We start from the raw sequence: 20,253 nt of genomic DNA, 5'->3' as shown, positions 1-20,253 counted from the left end.
TTAGCAGGGGTCCAACGTTGCCCTTGCTTTTCCTCCGGCTCCCCACATATCTGAAAAAGGACTTTTTGTTGTCCTTGATGCTTGAAACTAGCTGGAGTTCAATTGCAGCCTTGGCTTTCCTGGTTTGCTCCCTGCAGGACCAGACCAGTGCAGAATAATCCTCCCTGGAGGTGAATCCCGTCCTCCATCCTTTGTAGGCTTTCCTTTTTAGCCGTAGGAGGTCCACTAGGAGAGCCAGGAGGGCTGCTGTGCCTTCTTGCTGCCTTTCCTCCGTGTTGGAATAGAGTTAGCTTGTGCACTGAGGATCGCTTCTTTGAGAAGCAACCACTCTTCTTGAACTCCCATCTCCCTGGGGTCATGGTCCCTAATAGGTGGCTCTTATGAAGGCCCCTGAGCATTTTAAAGCTACATGATTTTGTGTAATCTTTAAAGAGTGCAGGCAATACTGACAACTCCCATCTGCCTTTGGGGTGAAACACAGGCACCAAACTGACACAATATGTATAATGCAAAACTCTTTTATAAGTGGTTTCTGCTTACTGCCACCTATGGGACTGAGGTATTCAGAATTAAGATACAGAGTATTTGAAGAACAGAGGTTGTCAGGGCCACTTGCCTCTCCTCTTGGGCAGGGTTATAAAAACAGGAAATGGCTTAAAGCTCTTAGGTTTATTTTTACTGTCAGAGATTGAGGCAGTTCAGATGACATTCTCTTCTGTTCAGCACTTTCCAGGCTATTTTCTGGTTTCAGTGATTTGGAACAGTTATTTGAACAGGCTTTTTTTTTAAATCTGAGGAAACATGCTTGTCCATGCTAGGGATCACCTAGATCTGCATAGAGTGAGAGCTGCCTTACCCCTGCTGCCAAGAAGGCTCCTTCAATCCAGCTGAGTAGTCGGCAATAACTGATGCAGTATTAACTTTGAAGACCAACCTGCAAAAACAGCAACCCTGTCTCAAAGCACCCCTGCTGACTACTAGCAAGGTTCCTGAGGCAGAGTTGAAGAAGTCTGGCTGTTTTATAAGTACAATATTGACTTAAAGAGATTCACTTGCCAAAGTGGGTCTATGCCTGACTGGCAGCATCCATGTTATAGTCTTATCTGGCTAACCAGCTCTGATACCAAGGTTGTGGCACCCCTGCTATGACAAATTTACTAGACACATTCAGCTGAATCTCATCTGGCACCAAAGTCCCAGCATCATTGCCATGGAACAGAAGAACCCAAATCTGTCTAAATCCAGACCAAAGATACGTATTTTCAGCAGTGCACAGAAATGCTGATAGACTTCAGTTGGAGATCTGGGTGTAGGACATAGTCAAACCAAATGGTATATGAGCATTTCCTATTTGATTTTAGTGGTGAATGGCTGGTTGCTGATGAGATGTCACATGCTATTGCTGCTGATACATGATTACATGACATTTGTTCAGAACAGAATACCTAATGATGGATTCTGCAACTCCCATGTGACATTCTAGACTTTGGGACATTTTCTCAAATATCCAAGGTGGCCTGGAAGACAGATAAGGCAGCAAGGAAAATGGTAAAAAGCTGAGGGGAAGAAAGGAGAAAAAGGTGATATATGACCTAAGGAGAGGAGTATAGGAGGGATGAGGAATAAGAAGAGCAGAGACAGGTTGGCAAGCAGTACAAGCAGAGCTGTAAAAATACGGACAAGGAATTGAAAAGAAATTCAGAAGACAGGTAAAAGCCCAATCAAGGAATTCAGAGTAATTTACACAGTATCGTGTTTACAGACAGGAAGCAGTTCAGACAACGTGACTAAACTGTACCTATAATCTGAGTCACAGGAAAACCTCAAAGACAGTTGCAAGGGTGACAGTAACACTGCTTACAGCAGTGTTGTGTGCTGTGGAATTCTGAACTACTTAATGCCAAATGATAACTTTCTGGAGATACCGGACCAAAACTCAGTGCCCCCTTCTGATACCCTTACCCCACTGACAGGTTCTCTCAATTGAGAATTCTCATGGCAAGGAGTGTGGGATGACACAAAGCTGATGATATGGCAACTCCAGGCTTATTAAGTTTCTTTGCTTTAGTTGGCACCTACATTTTGATGTAAAAAGGCAAAGGTATAATTACCTGTACAGTTTAATAAAGAGGCACAGGAACTGTGCAAGCTATGTACTAAGTGAAGAGTAACCCATGTGGGTTCAACTGAAATGGATTCTGGACAGTAACGAAGCTCAGGTCTAGGAAAAAAAAAAAAAGGATAGAAAGTGTTCTGTTTTAGAGACTAAAATAGGGGCTCTAATCCTGCTTTGATTTTAAGCTCCCCAAATCTGGAGTCCCTTGCCTAATATGAAGGAAGATACAGAATTAAATCCAAACCAGATGACTCATCAGAGATGGGACACAATTAGTAAATGTTTCAAATTTTCTCTTGCTTCCAAGATAGGCCTTTTTCAGATAATACTTTTAAATACTTCTGCCTCTAACACAAATGTGTCAAATTTTTCAGACTCCAAAGAAAACAGATCACACTGAGTTTTATAAAAGCCTAAATATCATTATAATTTCCACAATTCTTTAAGATCTGTTAATGAGTCGAAAAACAACCTCATAGGAACTGGTTTACTCACATCAGTTGTTTACAGAGATCACCACATGCAACACTGTACAACCAGGTGCTTTGCAGTACTATCACTAATTTTCCAATTAGGGATTGCCTTAAGGGCTACTTAAATTGTTTGCTGAGCCAAGTCTAAAAACTGAAATATCTTTATTCTTGGCTTGTGCTGATTTGCTCTGATTTTAGAATGTTATTAATATTCATATTTTTCAAGTATCTAAGCCAGAGGTGTAAAACTCACTTGGACCTGTGAACCAGGTATGTGCTGGGGAGCTGGTCTGCAGGCTGGATCAGCCTTGCCATTTATGGATGGCCATATGTAGCATGGTCCCCGTGCCAGCCCCTGGTCTATGTGCAGCATTTGCCAGCCCTGGTTGGGGACTTGGACTGCAGGTGGTGTGTGGGTGCTGTATGTGGCCTAGGGGGCTGGTCTGGATTGAACTGTGCCAGAGCCATCACACAGGGCTGGTCCAGTGGGGCACAGTATGTGCCCTGTATTGACTTTGTGCCTTCCCTGCAATGCAAGACCCGGACAGGGCATGTGTATGCTGCAGGAGGTATGCAGGGCTGAACTGGCTACACATGCTGTCTACAGCACAGGGGGTGCACACAGCACATGGCACCCCACTAGGCTAGCCCTGCACACTGGCTTCAGCATAGCCTGATCTGAACCAGCCCAGAAACAAATGCTCTGGGAATGGTTTGGGGGTGCTGCAAGCAGCGTGCAAGCTGTGCCAACCCCACAGGCTGCATGCAGCACCTATAGCACCAGTTCCAGCCTGCACATCAGTCTGGCTCCACAAACTGCATGCAGGATTTGGGATCAGTCTGAGCCCCATGGGCTGGATCATACAGCTGCAAGGGCTGTATCTGGCTCATGGGCCATATGTTTGACACTGCTAATCTAAATAAGAGGCATCGTTGAGGACAAGTTTCACCTTTAAAAAAAATAAATCTGTTGATTTTAATAATGCCCAAGTACTTTGGTCTTTCTCATTTTCTTCACTATGGGAAGCAAAATATCTGACCCCGAAGATGCCAGAAAGCAAAAACAAAAAAGAAACAACTTGGAAAGGAATCCCACTGTAACATCTCAGGAAGAGGCACAAGCAGTGAAAGAACTAGTCTTTTATCCTGTTCATTCAGTTTTCCTGCCTAAAAATCACTGGGGAAAAATAACTAGATCGCTCTGGTTAGAGCCATCATTTATGACTTGCTGCAACCAGCACACAAAAAGCTGTTTTCACATAAGTTACTCGCATTAAAATGTATGAAGACTTTCCCCCCAACCCTCTCTTGCTTCTGTGCAAGAGCCATGCACAAAAACTTACATTTGGTTTTAAACTGTGACAGCGCTTCTAAATCAGCTTACAATCAAGAAGGCATACAGAGAAATATCCTTCATATCAACAGCACATCACCATGCTTTAAGACAGTGACACTAATTGGACTAGTGCCACAGTTAAGTGTGCGATGCGCTTTCCCTACAGGAAAGCCATCCCAGCAGTGTGTTCTAGAGGCATTGCTCAGCTTCACTGGCATACTGACTGAATGCCTAGGTATCTCTTTGCACCACCCACTCGCCAGTCATAAATTCATTATCTTCAACCTCAATTTATAAAAAGATCACAGAAATTCAGTTTTGTCAAGACTGCGTGTTCTGAGCAGGAAAACAACACACTATGTTTTCTGGCATGTACAGCCAGAAATCCCATGTCACTCAGCTTGAAAATTAAGGAAACATCACTATTTTTGCTGAGAATAAATGCTATAATTAAAGTCTAATAACATGGCTGCTTTAGTGTGTCAACCCAACTATTTCCTTTCGTATAGCTGAGAAAGTTAAGTGAAAACTCCAAATGTACATATCTCCATTACAGTAGATGACACAGTAAATGGTACGTACCTCAGCTGTGAAGCCACATGTGGGTATGGGGTTTACTTGATGATCGCCAAACTCCCCTCTTCCTACCCTAGAGGCTATGGGGTTTTTAGGGCAATTTTCTTTTTCTGCCTTTTTTTTATTTCTTTTTCATATTGCACTCCTAGCATTCAGCCTCATGTTACTTAATCTACATGAAAATAGGTAGATATAGAAACATAAGACCTATAACATATTTTGACCATAAGCTTATAAACAGTATAACCAGCAACTTCTCACTAGTAAAAACAAGCTGAAATAAAGATAAATATTCAGTTAAAAAGACACCAGTCTAAGAGATTTGCAAATACCATATTTATTCAAATACAAGATGAGGGTTTTTTTTAGCTAATCAGCATGGGGAGAAAAGCCTCATCTTGGATTTGAGCACCAGCCATGGGCTGGGATGGGTCTTTTGTTGAGGGAGGGGCTTGTAGCCAAGGGAACTTGGAGGGGGGGTGGACCACAAGGGGGAAGAGACCCATGTGCGCAGCCTGGAGGGAGTGCAGGGGAGACCATGAAGCCTCTCTCCTCCCCAGCCAACCACCCCCCTTACCTTCTGCTCCTGCTCTGGTCCCTCCAGCTGGGCTAAGGCTGGGCCAGGGCCAGGGCCAGGGCCTCTGCTGCTGCCAAGGAGCAGAGCTCAGGAAAAGATAAGGGGCAGGGGGGAGGGGTGGCAGACAAACAATAACAGGGGAAGGCAGAGTTGCAGAGGGACAGGCACAGCTAAGGGAGCAAGGATGTGGGGACAGGCACAAGCACAAGGCTCAAGGAGTAGAGGGGCAGTCACAGGGGAAAGGGAGGCAGGGGGCAGGCAGAGGCAAGTTCAGGCGGGGGAGGGGGTGCAACTGGCAAGGCAGACAGGGCACAGACAGGGGACAAGGGTCTGCCTCCCCACCACAGCAGCAGGGGGATGAATATTAAGATGATCTTCCTCTAATTAGATTCTACACATGGAAAATAACACATTTGTAATTTCTGCATGTATAGACTCTAATTAGATAGAACCTAATGGGGGCGTCATCTTAAATTTGAAATTACCTTGGATTTGGGTAATTACAGTATTTTCTTACCCAAGATACTAGCATCATCTTGCATTGCAATATACTAAATGCCAAAAAAACCCAATACCGAGTGCCCCCAGTAGTGTCAAAAGCTCTGAAGAAAAGCATGCTGAAGCACAGAAATGACTAACAGAAGGTCACAAAGGAGGAAGAGCCATTGTACCTAATCAGATGCCAATCAAGCTCAAATAACCTGGTATAGGAAAGTCACCATAGACTGGATAATTGTCAAGTACCTGAACTGGTAAGGCAGTATCTATAATAAAGGAATGCTCAGAGAAGCCATAGTATGGGCTGGGTTGCAAGCCAGTCTGGGAGCAGGATAAAATAAAGATAAAGCTTCTTCCTATGAGTTCACTCCTTCAAAGGTTGTGAATAAGAGTGAACTTACTGAAAACGTTTTGGTTGAGGTAGCAGCAGTGTGTGGCACATACTGGTCATGGAAGGAGACCGTAAAACATATTATTACCATAAAACCTAGAAGGAAAAAGCACAATCAGCAGACTTCTATTTACACACTAGAAGCAGGATGCTACAGCTAGAATCCAACTAGTATCCCTATTACAGCTCCTGAAAGGGATTTTGTTCTCCCAGTCAGGTAGTACATGCCAGTTTGACTGAGGCTACATATGTAAAACATACAAAGCATTCACATGAGAAAGCTTCTTACCTATGAAAATCAGAAAACAAACTTCACATTTGCAATGTGCTCCACCTGCAGCTTTTATTCCAAGTCTTAGTCGTTCCTGCATAAGGCAATACATCCAAAAAAAATTAATACAAAGCCTCTTACCTCTCCCCTTACCCCCACCCCCACTTCTTTCCACACATGTGAAGTTTTCAAGAAGACACCTAAGAAGTCAACCACTCATTTTTAAGAGTCACACATGTAACTCTATCACTACAAAAGGCTGTACTTTAAGGAAACAGTTGAGTACTAAAACAAAATCAGGCTGAAGTAGGGCAGAGTGGCACATTAGAGACTGACTGGTTCAGAAAGGCATGAGGTAGTCTTTGTAAAACAAAAGGCTTTTTGTAAAACAAAATCAACATCAGTGTATAGGATCAAATGTGTGTACATAGTTGAGCAAGATCTCTATTATATTACTTTAAATTTAACATGAATATGTTGCATACAGAAGAAAAAAATTACCTACCCCCATTTTTCAAGTTATCTTAATTAGTTAAACAGAGGAATCATGAATAACTGGGTTACTAACACCTCCAGGCCTTTTATCTGCATGAGAAAAATTTAGCAGACTGACAAGAGTAAGCCGCAACTACCTTGCCATGTTATATATTAGAAATGCACATGGAAAGGTACAAATTGTTTCATGTGAAAGGGGTAAAAATACCAAGCACTTAGTGGTAATACCATGTGCTACTTTGAATGAGGAAAAAACCCAAAACTAAACAAACCTGTATCACCTGAGTGTTTTCCCAAACATGGGGAAAAAAAAAAAGGGCTTAATTTTAAGTCGCTGCTGGCATAAGGACCGGATCCATCAACCTTTGGGTTTGTAATAAAAATCAGAGAAAGCAGGCTAATTGGTTAATGCCTCTTTTGTATTGCATTCCTCCCTTTGTTCCTCAAAAGTAGCTTTTAGCTGACTATGAGACCATCATTTTCTGATCAGAGGTTGTGCAAGGCATATGGTTCTACAGCAGTAAGGGGATGAGGGCTCAGCATCAGGTGAACCTCAACATTTTCAAGCACACAATAAAACACACAATCGTTTTTCTTCAAAATTTTATTTCAATTTAAATTAGGGGGCCAGCCAAATTTTCTGATAAGGAATGTACTTTCCTCCGGAGAAATGAAATGCTTTCATGGAAGCAGAATTACAACTGTATACATCTCTATTAAAAAAACAAAACAAAAACAAAAAAACCCCAAAACCAAACAAAAAACAACTTCACATTAAATAACTTCTAGTAATATATTGTTAAGCCTTCACGTAGATGAGAAGAAACCACTTCCAGAACAACAGAATCTTTTTAATATGAATAGCATGTCAAATGATCTTTAAATACAACTTCTTGAATGCCAACATTCAAATGTTTTCACATGTTAAAAAAGTTATCTTATCCACTGTTTCTCAGGCCCAACAGAAGAGTGAGAAAACCAATTCCCCGATTCATTTTTCCCCCATTTCTTTACACATATAAATCTTCAGCATTTCTACTTTTTTCTAAAGTGGAAGCCTTACATGTTATGGAGAATAACTTGGCAAATAATGTTTTCTTCCATTTAACTATGATCAACCAAAATATAATAGACTGTTAGTACTGACCTATAACACCATCTCATGGTCAATTTGCTTGCCGATAAGTGATTTTAAAAACAGATATCTCAAATTTTCAGTAAGATTAAGCTGCTTTTCTTTCAGTAGACAAAATGAATGGGTTTGCAAAGGAAAGATTAAGAACCTTAAAAAGACCAATTACAGTGCTAAGAGCAACTCTGTATTACTAGAATGAAAATACCCAATTTTCTGGAACTATTATGACTTTCCTCATGAAGGCTTTAAAATTAACTAAAATGTCTATTAGGAGTTTCACTTTGCTGATTTGAAATATTTCACTTGGCAAGAGGACAAGAAGCAATGAACAACTTTACAGCATTCTCAATTGGATTCAGCCATGCAGAATTTGAACTTTCAAACTCCAATCCATAAACTGGTTACTTGTGATCTCAGCATTACTATAAGATGAATAGATACATTTTAATAGCATTGTTTAGATATTTAGAAGATCTTTTTGTGTGGTCACAGTAACAAAAACCAACATGGTGCAAAATCAGTTGTTTCTTTTTTCTTTTATAAATACTGACAGTTTGCAGCATTAAAGAAGAGAACTTGACAAAATTGAATTATCTTGTTATCACTACGACATCCAGGAATCCTTCTTCTTGAAGTCAAAGGGAATTAAATTATTTACTTTCACAACTATTGGGCTGAGTTATTTACTATAAGCAAAAAAGAGACACTGTAGTTTCCCCAGAAGAAAGGGGAATTGATGTTAATTTAGCATAATCTTTACCATTTGTAGATCTGAACATACTGCTAATTTAAGTAAGTAAGGCCAATATTATCCAGTAAGAATATAGTTTAAAGGGTTCCAGTTCTATATTTTAGCTTACCGTAATTGATGGCACCCTATTAGATAAGTGAATACAAAGATTTCTTTTCCTTTTAATGCTGCAGTACTTAAGATGGTTAAATCAGCATTTCCATGTGATCTGACGTATTCAATTACACATGAGCATTCATTTTGCAAAACTCAATATTAGGTAATAGTTAGAGACTAATACAATAACATTCCTCTGCTGTACAAATTAAATCATATTTTTAAAGAAATGAGCAGCCTAGGAGTTATATACAAAAGAAACCAGCAAGCATTGTTGAAATGAAATGTAAAGTGTCACTGCTAGCTCTACTGTCTGAAATACTTTCAAAGTAAAATTAACAAAACCCTTAGAACATTTTTCCAAGTTTATGAGTCAATTCTCAGAAAAATCAAATCATGTCAAAAGTCTAGAAAGCAGTGAAAGGCATATATACAATTTCCTTAAGAAACTTGCTATTTCGTTCTTTTAAAAGTTGCAAAGTTTCAGTATCAGTTTGTTTGCAAGATGAGTTTATCCCAATAAGCTCACATCAGAGATACATTTCCCCTTTGATTACAAATAAAGCACTGCACATTTTTTTTAAATCAAGGCATACAATCTTATACTATGGTGCCAAGTATGCACAGATCACATTGTGCTTATATCTCAAACAAGGTAAGTGCAAACATACAGATTTAATCAGATTTGCAAGCATGCAACCTGTTGCTTAACTATATTAATACCTTCTTTTCTAAACCAAACTATTATCTATATGTTTGCTTTCATGAACCTAGAATCTTTTTCTCAGGACTTCTAAAACAAGCAGTGTCTTTGAATTCTGAAATGACACAAATATCAAGAAAGTCCACATTGTGCAAGAAAGCAGCAGCTATGTTTTTCAGCTTGGACTAAAAAAAAAAGAGAGAAAAAACAAAAACCGTTCACTGAACAGCAGATTAGCAGTAATGTTCCTCATGAATCGATAAGAGTGCCTGATGCTGAATATCTAACAGCAAATGCAGAATTTGGGTTTAATATTTTAGGGGTTTATTGGAAATTAAGCTTCTTGCTGTGCTGGTCTCTTCAAATCCCTGATCTGTTTAACTAAATACGTCTTCTCATCATTAAATTGTTCATCCTCGGTCCTGTCATTCTGAAACTTGCTGAGGAACTCAATAAGTTTGGTCTGGTTCTTTAGAAGAATATCTAATATAGGCTGTGTCTTGTTAGGATTGGCTACAAACACCTGCAATAAAAGAACAGATTTCAGTATGACTACATGAAACAGAAGACTTCAGCCAAGCCACTACGAGGACAGTGATTTAATATGATAAATGTTTTAATCAATCTATTCAAATATCTGTATAATATATAAAAAAACAACAGAACATTCAGGAAAAGTAATTTAAAATAATGTTGTATTTTATAAACTTAGAAACTAAAGGCCCAATAAGAACAAACTGATTATGACAGCCAGTAGCAAGAACTCAGGAACTGCAGAACTAAATTGTGCAAAAACAGTACATTATTATTTACACCATTTTAACACCATTTCTGGAACCTCTTCTCTCCATATACACATATAAGGAGCCTCCTTCCTTGCTTCCCTTAGTATTTAACTTATATCCCTTTTATTATTTATCAAGGGAAGGGGCACCAGAAATGGTATAAAATCTTTGTGAGGTGTTATTTTTGCCTGGAACCAAATTCCCAGCCTTAGTAATCATTTGTTTAGTCTATTAAACCAGATGGGAACTTGCTTTTATTTTACCTTATCTGCAAGATAAAGATTTTTCAAAATTGATTAGTTTGCTTTAAATTCTCTAATCTAACGCATCCCCCTACAGTGTTATCTGGGATTAAGCAAGACAGAAAAGTGTCCATTTAAATTCTGATATCATGCACTCTTCTTTTCCCTATTGCTTTCCACAGAAAATAACTACAAAAAGCATAAGTATTTTCCGAACTAGAAACTTTTAAAAAAATACAGAATGACACAGGTTACTTTCAAAGCCACGCTGAAGTTTGTCCTCTGAGACTGCCCTTATTACCTGTTTAACTGAGGTTCATTTGGGGATGGCTTTTTGATACTATACCTTGAAGACGTGAAAGGCCTCAAACTGAATATTACGACTCTTGTCTCGTAGAAGGTTCATCATTAGTTTGAGATTTTCAGGTTTACTGATGTATTTTGTCATAATTGTGAAGTTATGTCTGTCCAACAGCAATTCACCAAGCAGCTAAAGGTGGGAAGTGTGACAGAACAATGAAGTATTATTAACATCAGATAAGGTAAAATAATTTTTCAAGAGGGCCACAAAGCATAATTGACAACAGTTTGGTAAAGGGGTAAAACAAGCAGATGGTCTTCCAACTCCAAGTCCAGTTAGCTTTTTCCTACAGTAAAGACATCTGATGTGATGGCTGCTTTTCCCTTAGTATTACTGAAAATACTGCCTGCCTCTCCCCCCCATATCAAGTACTACCACTGCTGAGAAATTTAAGAGTCATTTTATGTTTATTTTCCATTAAACAAAAAGTTTAAGTTGATAAGAATGCAGTGAAAATGAATTTCTACTTCAAGAAATGTTTATGCCAACATGATTTTCGAAGTTGCTGAGTAGGTTTTTTTGTGCAAAAAGGATTCAAAATTGGTTAAGATACTACTCCCGGAATTGTAACTCTTCTATAGTTAGCACCCTCTACTCCCAAAAAAGAAATGTTGGTAGTGAACAAAAACTGCTAAATAACATTAGAGATCCCTACAAGGGTATTTAGCACTTTTCTTAATTGGGTTTCTGTTTTTTTTGTTTTAATGTTAGCCACTGTTTTTGCTTTAAAGTGTTAAAGGTCGAGGCAAAGGCAAATCCTGGTTGTCAACCTTCACTACAGCCACTGCTAATACTCCTATAATTAATGCTTTTGCTTGGCAATAATTAGCTCCTCTCTCAACCCTATGATCTATACTTCTGAGTATTGCAAACACAATGGTATGTTTTCAAAGATTGTATCAAAGCCCTAAGCATCTTTGCCCCAAATTTACAAATTAGGTACAAGAACTTGAGACGCTTTAGAATCAACTCCACCAGAACTGGCAACAAAAAGCAGTCTTTAAATGTAACGGATGAAGTAATCCACTTTGCCATACTATGAAAGCTAGGTAAAATCTATCTTATCTGGGATGTCTGTGAAAATGTGATTATTCTGGAATTTCCAACTCTGTTGCAAAGTACCAAAACACATTGAAAAATCTAATTATACAGTCACACAATTATACATGCAATTTCAAAACATTACATTTGCTTTTAAAAGAAAAAAATTAAACTTTAACCTGCCCAAAATAAACATAATGACCGTTTCTACGTGCTTATCTAAATCACAGAATAGTAGAGTTTGGAGGGACCTCAGGAGAACATTTAGTCCAAACCCTGACTCAAGCCAGAATCATCCCTGACTAAACCATCCTAGTCAAGTACCTACCTTATCTGCTTTTTAAAATGTCTTAGGTTGGAGATTCCACAACCTCCCTGGGTAGCTTGGCTCCAAAGCTTAACCATCCTCACAGTGAGAAAAATTCTTCCTAATATGCAACCTAAACCTCCCTTGCTACAATTTAAGACCATTGCTTTGTCTTGCAGCTACAGTTATTAGTCTAGAGGTATCCAAGAGAAGTCATTACCCTATGTACAAGCATATGTATGATTTAAGGGGAAAAGACACTTTCAGGAGCAGATCTAGGATTCTGAAAAGGGGGTGAAGCAGAAAGCTTGCTGGCATGGGCAGGAAGAGAGGACGGTCAACACATGACTTGCAATGGAGACTGGCAACCAAAACCAAAGCTCTGTGGCAGAGAGCTTAATGAACAAGCGCTACAGAGTTGAAAGGGGTGTAAACATATCACTGCAAGTCCCCTGGAACTGCCCTGGGGTACTTATCTTCTAATCTATTTAAATTCAATACATAGTTCAAAAAATAAAAGGAAAGTCTATGAGATAAAATAGTTAAGGTTGCTTAAACAAAACCATGCAGTCACCCAAAGACTTAGAAGTTAAGATGTATATCTAGTGAGCATTTCTATCTTTAACATACCAACCCCACACATGCTACATTCAACCCTCATCATGTCCCGTTCAGCTCCATACCATGCACTGTAATATAGGACATACTGATTCCTCACAACTGCAGTGTAGCACAAAACCTTAACTCTTACCTCATACTTTTTAAAGGAAAATTAACACAACATACAGCTTGTCGGTGCATGGATGTTTAGCAGATACATAGGATGAAGCTGCCATGGTAAGAGATTACAGACATACATGTGCCCTGAACTTTGTGCAAAGCAGCTTAAAAATAGCAGAATGCAAGATTGATATATACCATTAAAATGGCCCTGTTTACCACAACATAAGCACTCTAGTGTGGTTGTACTACTTTATATTATATAAACATTCCCCTAATGATATTTATATCACTAAAAGTATTGTGAGGACCAAACCTAACTCATTCCTTAGATAACTCTGTTCGTAAGCCTGAGTGTATGCTTTCTAAGGAATGGATGGCCGTGGCATTTGCACAATGCCTTTGGGGTCTCTCATCCTTTGGGGAAAAAGGTTCCTTGCAAATTACTGAAAAATAATAAAAAAATGGTCATTTAGTCTTAAAAGAAATCAAGGAAGTAAGACTCCCTTACATATGCAAACTGGAAATGTTTATGAGTTAGCATTTGTTCGATAATGGACATCACCAAGTATCTCCTGTTATAAGGCTGTCAATCAAGAAACATCATCGAACCCAGGGGTTGTTGCTTACCCCTAAAGGTGCTTGAGATGACCCTAGGGGGTACAGGCAGGTGGGGATGGAGTGGTGCCATGCACCATGCTGCACAGGCACTGCCCACCCGGCTGGAAGAGGGGGTAGGGGAAGGTTGCATGCAGCGGCTGCTGATGCTCCATATTCAGCCATGCACCACCTCCCCAACTGCACATCCAGCTGTCAGGGTTACACTTCTCTGCATCCAGCCACCTGGAGATACACTGATCCAGAAAGGTTGAAAACCTCTGATCTAACCAGATACAACCCAGAACTAGGAGATTACCTGCCTCGCTACCATGGGGGAAAAAACCTCTAATGACACCTGGAAAAAAGGGGGGTCTCTTGCTGCTGTCCCTACCTCTCTGGCTCCCCTTTATGGCTTTTCCAAGTAATCCCACCCCTTCCACCACAACACTTCATGGAAGATGGGCTTGTGCTGTAAAAGACGGGCTCTTGGCATGTTCCCAAGGTGCCTGAACCCAATCTGACTGCACACTGATGAAAATATGCTTGCTTGTAAATTCACAATGAAGATTAAAAGAAACCAAAATTAAAATTTGTTTTTTTACTATTGTTTTAAACTGTGATTTAAATCAGTTATTTAGCCTACAAGAACTCAAATCATTCCATCCTGGCATTAGAGGGACCCTTAGAAAACTTTACCTTCAATAAATAATTAATTCTACCTTACCTTAAGTGACTGTCTTTTTGTCACATAATTTTCTGAATGAAGTAACTTCTCGTACTCACTGAAGAACTGAATGGAGAATGAAGAGAAAAATCAGGACCTTTCCAAGTGTCACAAGCACTCTGCTTCCGAATGATTTTAACAAATGGGGGGGGGGGGGAAATCCGTAACAGAAATGTAAATAAAAACTTAGAAAACTGAGAAAAAACATTTCAGTATTAAGTCATTACTGTTAAAAATCCTTTTTAGAAGTTTTTTTTTCCCCCCCTTTCTTTTTACACAATTAAATATCTTTGATCTTTTGGGAATTTTGCTTTATTTCCAAAACAGTTACCTGGTTATTCCTTATGCAAAACTTCACAGATTATTAAATGCTCTAACCTCATATTAATTTCAGGACTGGCCAGCAGGTGGAGCAAAGTTACCAACTATTCCTTTGTAACTAAAGACCTCATGTTGAGAACGGAAAAAAATTAGGAAAGGATTCCCTCTAGTGGAACATTTATAAAATATCACTGTCTCTCAGTTTCATTTTAAAGTGTTTTAGGTTGAAAGGCTGGAGTTTTAAAGTGAATTCCTGTTTTAAACACTGTAAAACAAACCAGCGTAAACAAAATTTGATTTACGTTGTACATAAGTTAACATGGTTCATTCATAAGAATGAACTTAATAAATGAAACATTAACTTTTTCTCTCAAATGAAAGTTACATATCAAACATGAAAACATTCTAAGCTAACCTCTGAATTAATTTAATTTTGAATTAAGGTCTGAAATAACTTGTCTTTACTCACCCTATCATAATGCTGTTCCAAAAATTCTGCACTCAGCAATTTGTGTCTTGTAAGTAAATCCTGAAAAAGTACATATTTAAACAATATTTTTATTTTTTAAAAGCCGCTTTAAACATAAATGAACAATTCCAGGTGACTCTAAGGAGTCTGTATTAATTTGCTTAGGGATCTTGATATATTGTTAAACGCAAAATGGAAGCTAGAAATTGCAGATTCTTGACTATAGATGAGGAACACATAGCACAATTTAGGAAATGATCTGTTATGTATAGTGCAGTCCTCACAGATATATTTGAACAGTTTGACAGGTTAGTGCCTAGGGACCCCAATCATGAGCAAGAAACTATGTGCGTGTGTCCAGGAGAGAATACAGTGTAGAGAAAACTACTAAGTAAACATTATATGTCGATCCTTTTGCTGCTTTAGGTCATCTGCTTTAGGTTACAGCCAGCTGAAGTTTCTATCCACACAAAGTTACATCCCTAATGTAATAAATTAAGTTCAATTATTTAAGCCACCTTAACACAGAACAAAATCAAGTAATTGGCACAAGAAACTGCATGCTTATAACAGAAATGTATATATGTTGTATAGCTTTAGTTCTAGGATTAAAACCGTTACCCTGATAGTACATTTGCTAAGAAACAGGAAAGCAGAAGGGTGCTAACTGACCACATGCTTTACAAAATTTGGTTTTCAGTCCTTATATGCATATTCCACGTATGACTAACTTAATATCTAGGGTAACATACTGAAGATATTGGAAAAATATGTCATTTTAACTTGGTATGCAAGTTACCTTGAAAGTGGCAAACGCATCTGATGCAATGTCAAAAGTTGACATTTCCACATATCTGAAGAAATCATAGAACTGTTCTGACCACAAGATTATTTTAGCAAGGGGTTCATGTCTGATGCATTCTCTTAACATTATTCCACAATTTAGAGCAATTTCTGGAGATTCGTACCTAAAAAATGAAAACCGAATAAATACCTTAAAGAATAATACTAGAGCACTGCAACTTAATACTAGATTAATAATATAGTTTGTTATAGGAAATTTAAACATAGCAATTAGGAGGCATACACACACACACACACACTTTAAACTCCACTTTCAGATGGCATTTTAATAGGCAAAATTCAGCCAGATGATTGATTGATGAATCACTTAAAATGGGAAGCCATAAGAAATATGAATGTGTATTTAGACTATGGCCTCCCACTCAAAACAAAACTTGACTTAAATACTAAGCTTCCCTTACTGTACAAATTTAACCATTCCTGTCAAGGGATGCTCTGGATAGGGAGGAATAACAGAATTTCATGTACTGATACCATCTACACAGACCTGAGATGTTTGCCCTTTGTGAGCCCTATTTACAGTTCACAACCCCAAGCATACTGCCAGACTTGCTAATTTTACATTGAATATTGGCTTCTTAGGTGAACAGAAGAGCATTTCATGTGGTCAAAAGAATCCGTGTTTGAATTGCAAATATAAATGTGTCAAAACGTAGCAGTCGAGTCACCTGCAATTTATGGATATCTTGCAGCTCCATATATTACCCTATATTGCTACTTCTGTGCCATAGCTGGAAGCTGGGGGCAAAGGCAGAGGGAGAAGTGCCAGCCACATGGATGCAGCTTCCAGCTTCCCAGCCTTAGTGCAGCTCCCCGTTGTGTTTATGCCACAGCTCAGGGGAAGCAAAAGGCAGCACTGGCAAATGGTGCAGCTAGAAGATGTCCAATCCTGGCACAGATCCTCACTGTTTAACTCGGATCCAGTCTGTGGGGCTGTACACTGCCAACCCCCGATACAGAACACTTATTTTTTGAAACTAGGTTTTTCTGCTTTGGCTTGTCTTTTTTATGCCAAACACTTCGAGAAAGTTTTTTAAAGAGTTTATTAATACCATTTTTACATTAAAATTATGTTATAATACCATTTCCATTTTCTATCATTTAAGTCTTGGTTCTTTTCAAAACAAGGGTTATAACATAAGAAAAACTGATAGTACCCTGTGGTACAGTATATTTCTTTAAACTTGCAGGGATATACATGGTGTTCTTCCCTACTGTTGGGACATTGTGTGCAAACTCCTGGTCTAATGTAGAACAAAATATTAGCATGTTTTATATTCTACAAGCTCCTAAGAATGACATAAGCAAAGAGAATGAAAAGACGACATTATATGAACACCATGAAGCTTAGGTCTACCAGATTTCACAAATTCTCCAATGGTCAATGTGTAATGAGGGAGGGATAAAGTGAAGAGGAAAAAACCCCCAGATCTTTAAACATCAAAAAAAGAAATATTATCCTTACATTTCAAAGCTATCAATACAAGTGGCCAATACCTCTCTGAAGGACAGTGAAACTATTTAATTTACACCTTTTTTTTAAGACTCTCATTCCATGCCAGGTGCAATACACAAATACACTGTAATATATGAAAGCTTCCTTGAAAAATACTCACTAGTATAAATGTTAAAACTACTGCTACCAATCTGATGTTTGAAATGTCAGTGTTTTAAAATGTTTACTGTGTCGTACAATATTATACATACTCTATAGGAGTGATCAATGTCATCCCAAAGTAGGGTAGGGTATTTAACCAGTTACCTAAAGTTTGGACAACTGACTGGTCAAAAAATGGTCAAAAATTGTAAAAAAAAATTGCCAATAGGTCCAAATAATACACAGGAAAACACCTCACATTTTTCATTAAAAATTGTAAGAAAAAAAATTAAAAAACATTTTCTGTCAAGAAAACTAAAAAAAAAAATATGTTTTTTTCCCTTCTAAAATTGCTATCACCTTGACATTTGACCAGTCAACTGATCAGCTTACTGACTCTACCCCAAAGTGATATATTGAGACTGTAACCTCTTGTACATTCTTCTAGTATTTTCTTTCTTTAAATAAAACTAAGTATTACAATTCAAGTAGGAAGAAGGATGTGTGTGAGGTGGGTGTGGGGGGTGATTTTTTATATCAGTTTCTTTTAAGCTGCCCTCCACTTGGACATGTGCAAATCCAGACATGCTACATAACTGATGCAGTGCGATTCTGCAATACAATAATGCAGATGCAACAAAGAGAGAGAAAGAAACACATGGCATGCAGCATGTGTGTTGAAGCAATCTTTGTTTGGACAAGTCCAAGTTGGTGAGGAAGTGCAACTACAGACTTGGATCGCTTTGAAGCAAGAGCTATAGGAATAAGGATAGGACAGCAAGTTGATTTAGCCAGAGGTTTAAAATGAATAAAAAACATAAACACTTCATAACTAAGGTAACAAATAATAATTTGAACTGTAAGTCAGGTGAATACAGCAAAAGGAACGTTTGAATTGCTGCATTACTCCTACAACAATTATCTTAGCCCAATTTCAGTTCTTACAATGTCTTTTCTTGTTCAGGAATATAATGTTACTGAATATTCGTGGGTAACATGAATATCATGTTACCCACATTTTCCTTTTCCTTCTACTTCTGGGATAAGTTACAAACTCTGTGGCAAACAAATGCAAAGCAAAGAAGGAAGCAACATTTTACCAACAATATCCTGCTTTTTTCCTGAATAAAAGAACTCTCCAATGGTTTGCATTAAAAACATTTTAATGCTGAAAACTATACATACCCTTTTAATAGCATGAACAATATATTCTGCTGAGTGCAGATGTATTCCACTGTGGGAGTTCTTGTACCAATTTGTCTTCGGAGAATGTTGTTGAAAATTTGAGCAACGTCTTTTTTACCCTGTCAAAAAAATGTAAGGAGTTGAACATATTACTTCTAGTACATGTTTATCCCATAAGAACTATATTTAATGAAACCTAGTGTCTTTACACTTTGTGGACAGTGAGCTTTGCATCTAAGATGGCCTCTATGCTAGGGTTACCGTATATCTGGGTTTTCCCGGTCATGTCCTCTTTTTGGTTCCTCCCATCTCCATCCAAGCATTTCCTTTTTTTTTTTTAAAATATGGTCAAATGTCTGGGATTTTGGTCAGCTCAACTTCAAAGCTTTTCCTGGCTTCCCCTAGCAAGGAGCTGCTTGGGGCTGTGGGGTGTGTGATTGGACGCAGGGGCATTATGTGCATCAGAGTTGAGACACATGCATATGGCTGGCATGCAACCAGGCAGGGTAGTGGAAGCAGCCATGGCAGCTGCATGCAGGTAAGTCTGTGGGGAGTGGGGTTGGATGGCCAGGGCTTAGGGACTGTACAGGGGACTGTGGGGGAGAGGGGCTGTGGGGGTGCGTGGAGGGGATGAGGGTGCCTACCTCTGCTGGGGGAAGCTGTCCAGGTGCTGGGACTGCAGCAGGGCACAGGAGGTGCCTGAGCAGTCCCAGGGGCACCAGGGGGCTGCATGACCCGGCCAGCGGCATCGGGACTGGTGCCTGTGCTCACAGGGGAGGGGCAGCCGGGAGATACTTCAGGGCTGGAGGGAGCAGGGGCTGCGCGTCAGAAGCGAGGGCACCAGCAGGGCCAGTGGGGGGTGGGCTGTAGGTTGGGAGTGAGGTGTACCAGCACGGCCCAGGTTTCATTTCTTTAGCAAAGGTTTGTATGTAGGGTATCCAGCTGAAGGTTGAAGTGCCACAAGTGCTTTTGCAAATATGAAATGGGTGTAGTGAATCAAAATATTTGAGAACCTTTGGTGGAAATGTGCATAAAATAGGGGACCTGTTGTGCAAGAGGTGGGGGAGGGGGAGGTATATGATTGTGGGGGGCAATGATATGCTGCTGCTCATTTCATTGCCCCTCGCTCCCAGGCCACAGACCCCCCTCCCCCCATCCCTGCTGCTGCCCCTCCTGACCCACAGACACCTGGCCCTGTAAGTACCCCTCATTCCCAACCCACAGTACCACAGAAAATGGTCTTCTATTCACTTGTGAAGTTCACATTAAAAGTCAATACAGAATGTAAAATTAGCAAGACTGGCAGCATGTTTGTCATTGTGAATTGTAAATAATGCTCAAAGGGCAAACTCCTATCTGCATATATACTATAATGCTCCATTTTTAACAGTTGATCGCTTTTCCCCTCCAAAAGGACCATAAAAATCATACTCTACTTGCATGCAGTAGGTCACTGCTGATCTGGACTTTTGTACATGTGATATTTTTGTGCATGTAATAAAAATACTAAATCACGATTTATCAGTGTAGTGTTAGTATTTTCAATGTATTTTTCTATTTGGGTCCCTTCCTTGGCCATCTCATTCTTCTGTGGGATTTTGTAAGGGCAAGAGCAGTTC

General features: G+C 39.1%; 1 protein-coding gene across 1 annotated transcript in view; it reads right to left on the bottom strand.

Annotated features, from left to right (window-relative positions):
* Window positions 1–7,563: 7,563 nt before the first annotated feature.
* CAB39 (calcium binding protein 39) overlaps window positions 7,564–20,253 on the bottom strand; it is a 29,780-nt gene continuing 17,090 nt past the window's right edge. The window contains exons 3-8 of the mRNA XM_019533097.1: window positions 18,635–18,753; window positions 15,788–15,956; window positions 14,989–15,048; window positions 14,199–14,264; window positions 10,792–10,935; window positions 7,564–9,941 (exon numbers count right to left, since the gene is read on the bottom strand). Coding sequence (XP_019388642.1) covers window positions 9,753–9,941; window positions 10,792–10,935; window positions 14,199–14,264; window positions 14,989–15,048; window positions 15,788–15,956; window positions 18,635–18,753 — 747 coding nt within the window. The 3' untranslated portion in view covers window positions 7,564–9,752. The remainder of the gene's footprint in view (window positions 9,942–10,791; window positions 10,936–14,198; window positions 14,265–14,988; window positions 15,049–15,787; window positions 15,957–18,634; window positions 18,754–20,253) is intronic.

Source organism: Crocodylus porosus, unplaced genomic scaffold (assembly GCF_001723895.1).
Source record: "Crocodylus porosus isolate Cpor-Errol unplaced genomic scaffold, CroPor_comp1, whole genome shotgun sequence".
NCBI lineage: Eukaryota > Metazoa > Chordata > Crocodylia > Crocodylidae > Crocodylus > Crocodylus porosus.
The sequence above is the reverse complement of the archived record's forward strand: the minus strand, read 5'-3'. Positions and strand labels throughout refer to the sequence as shown.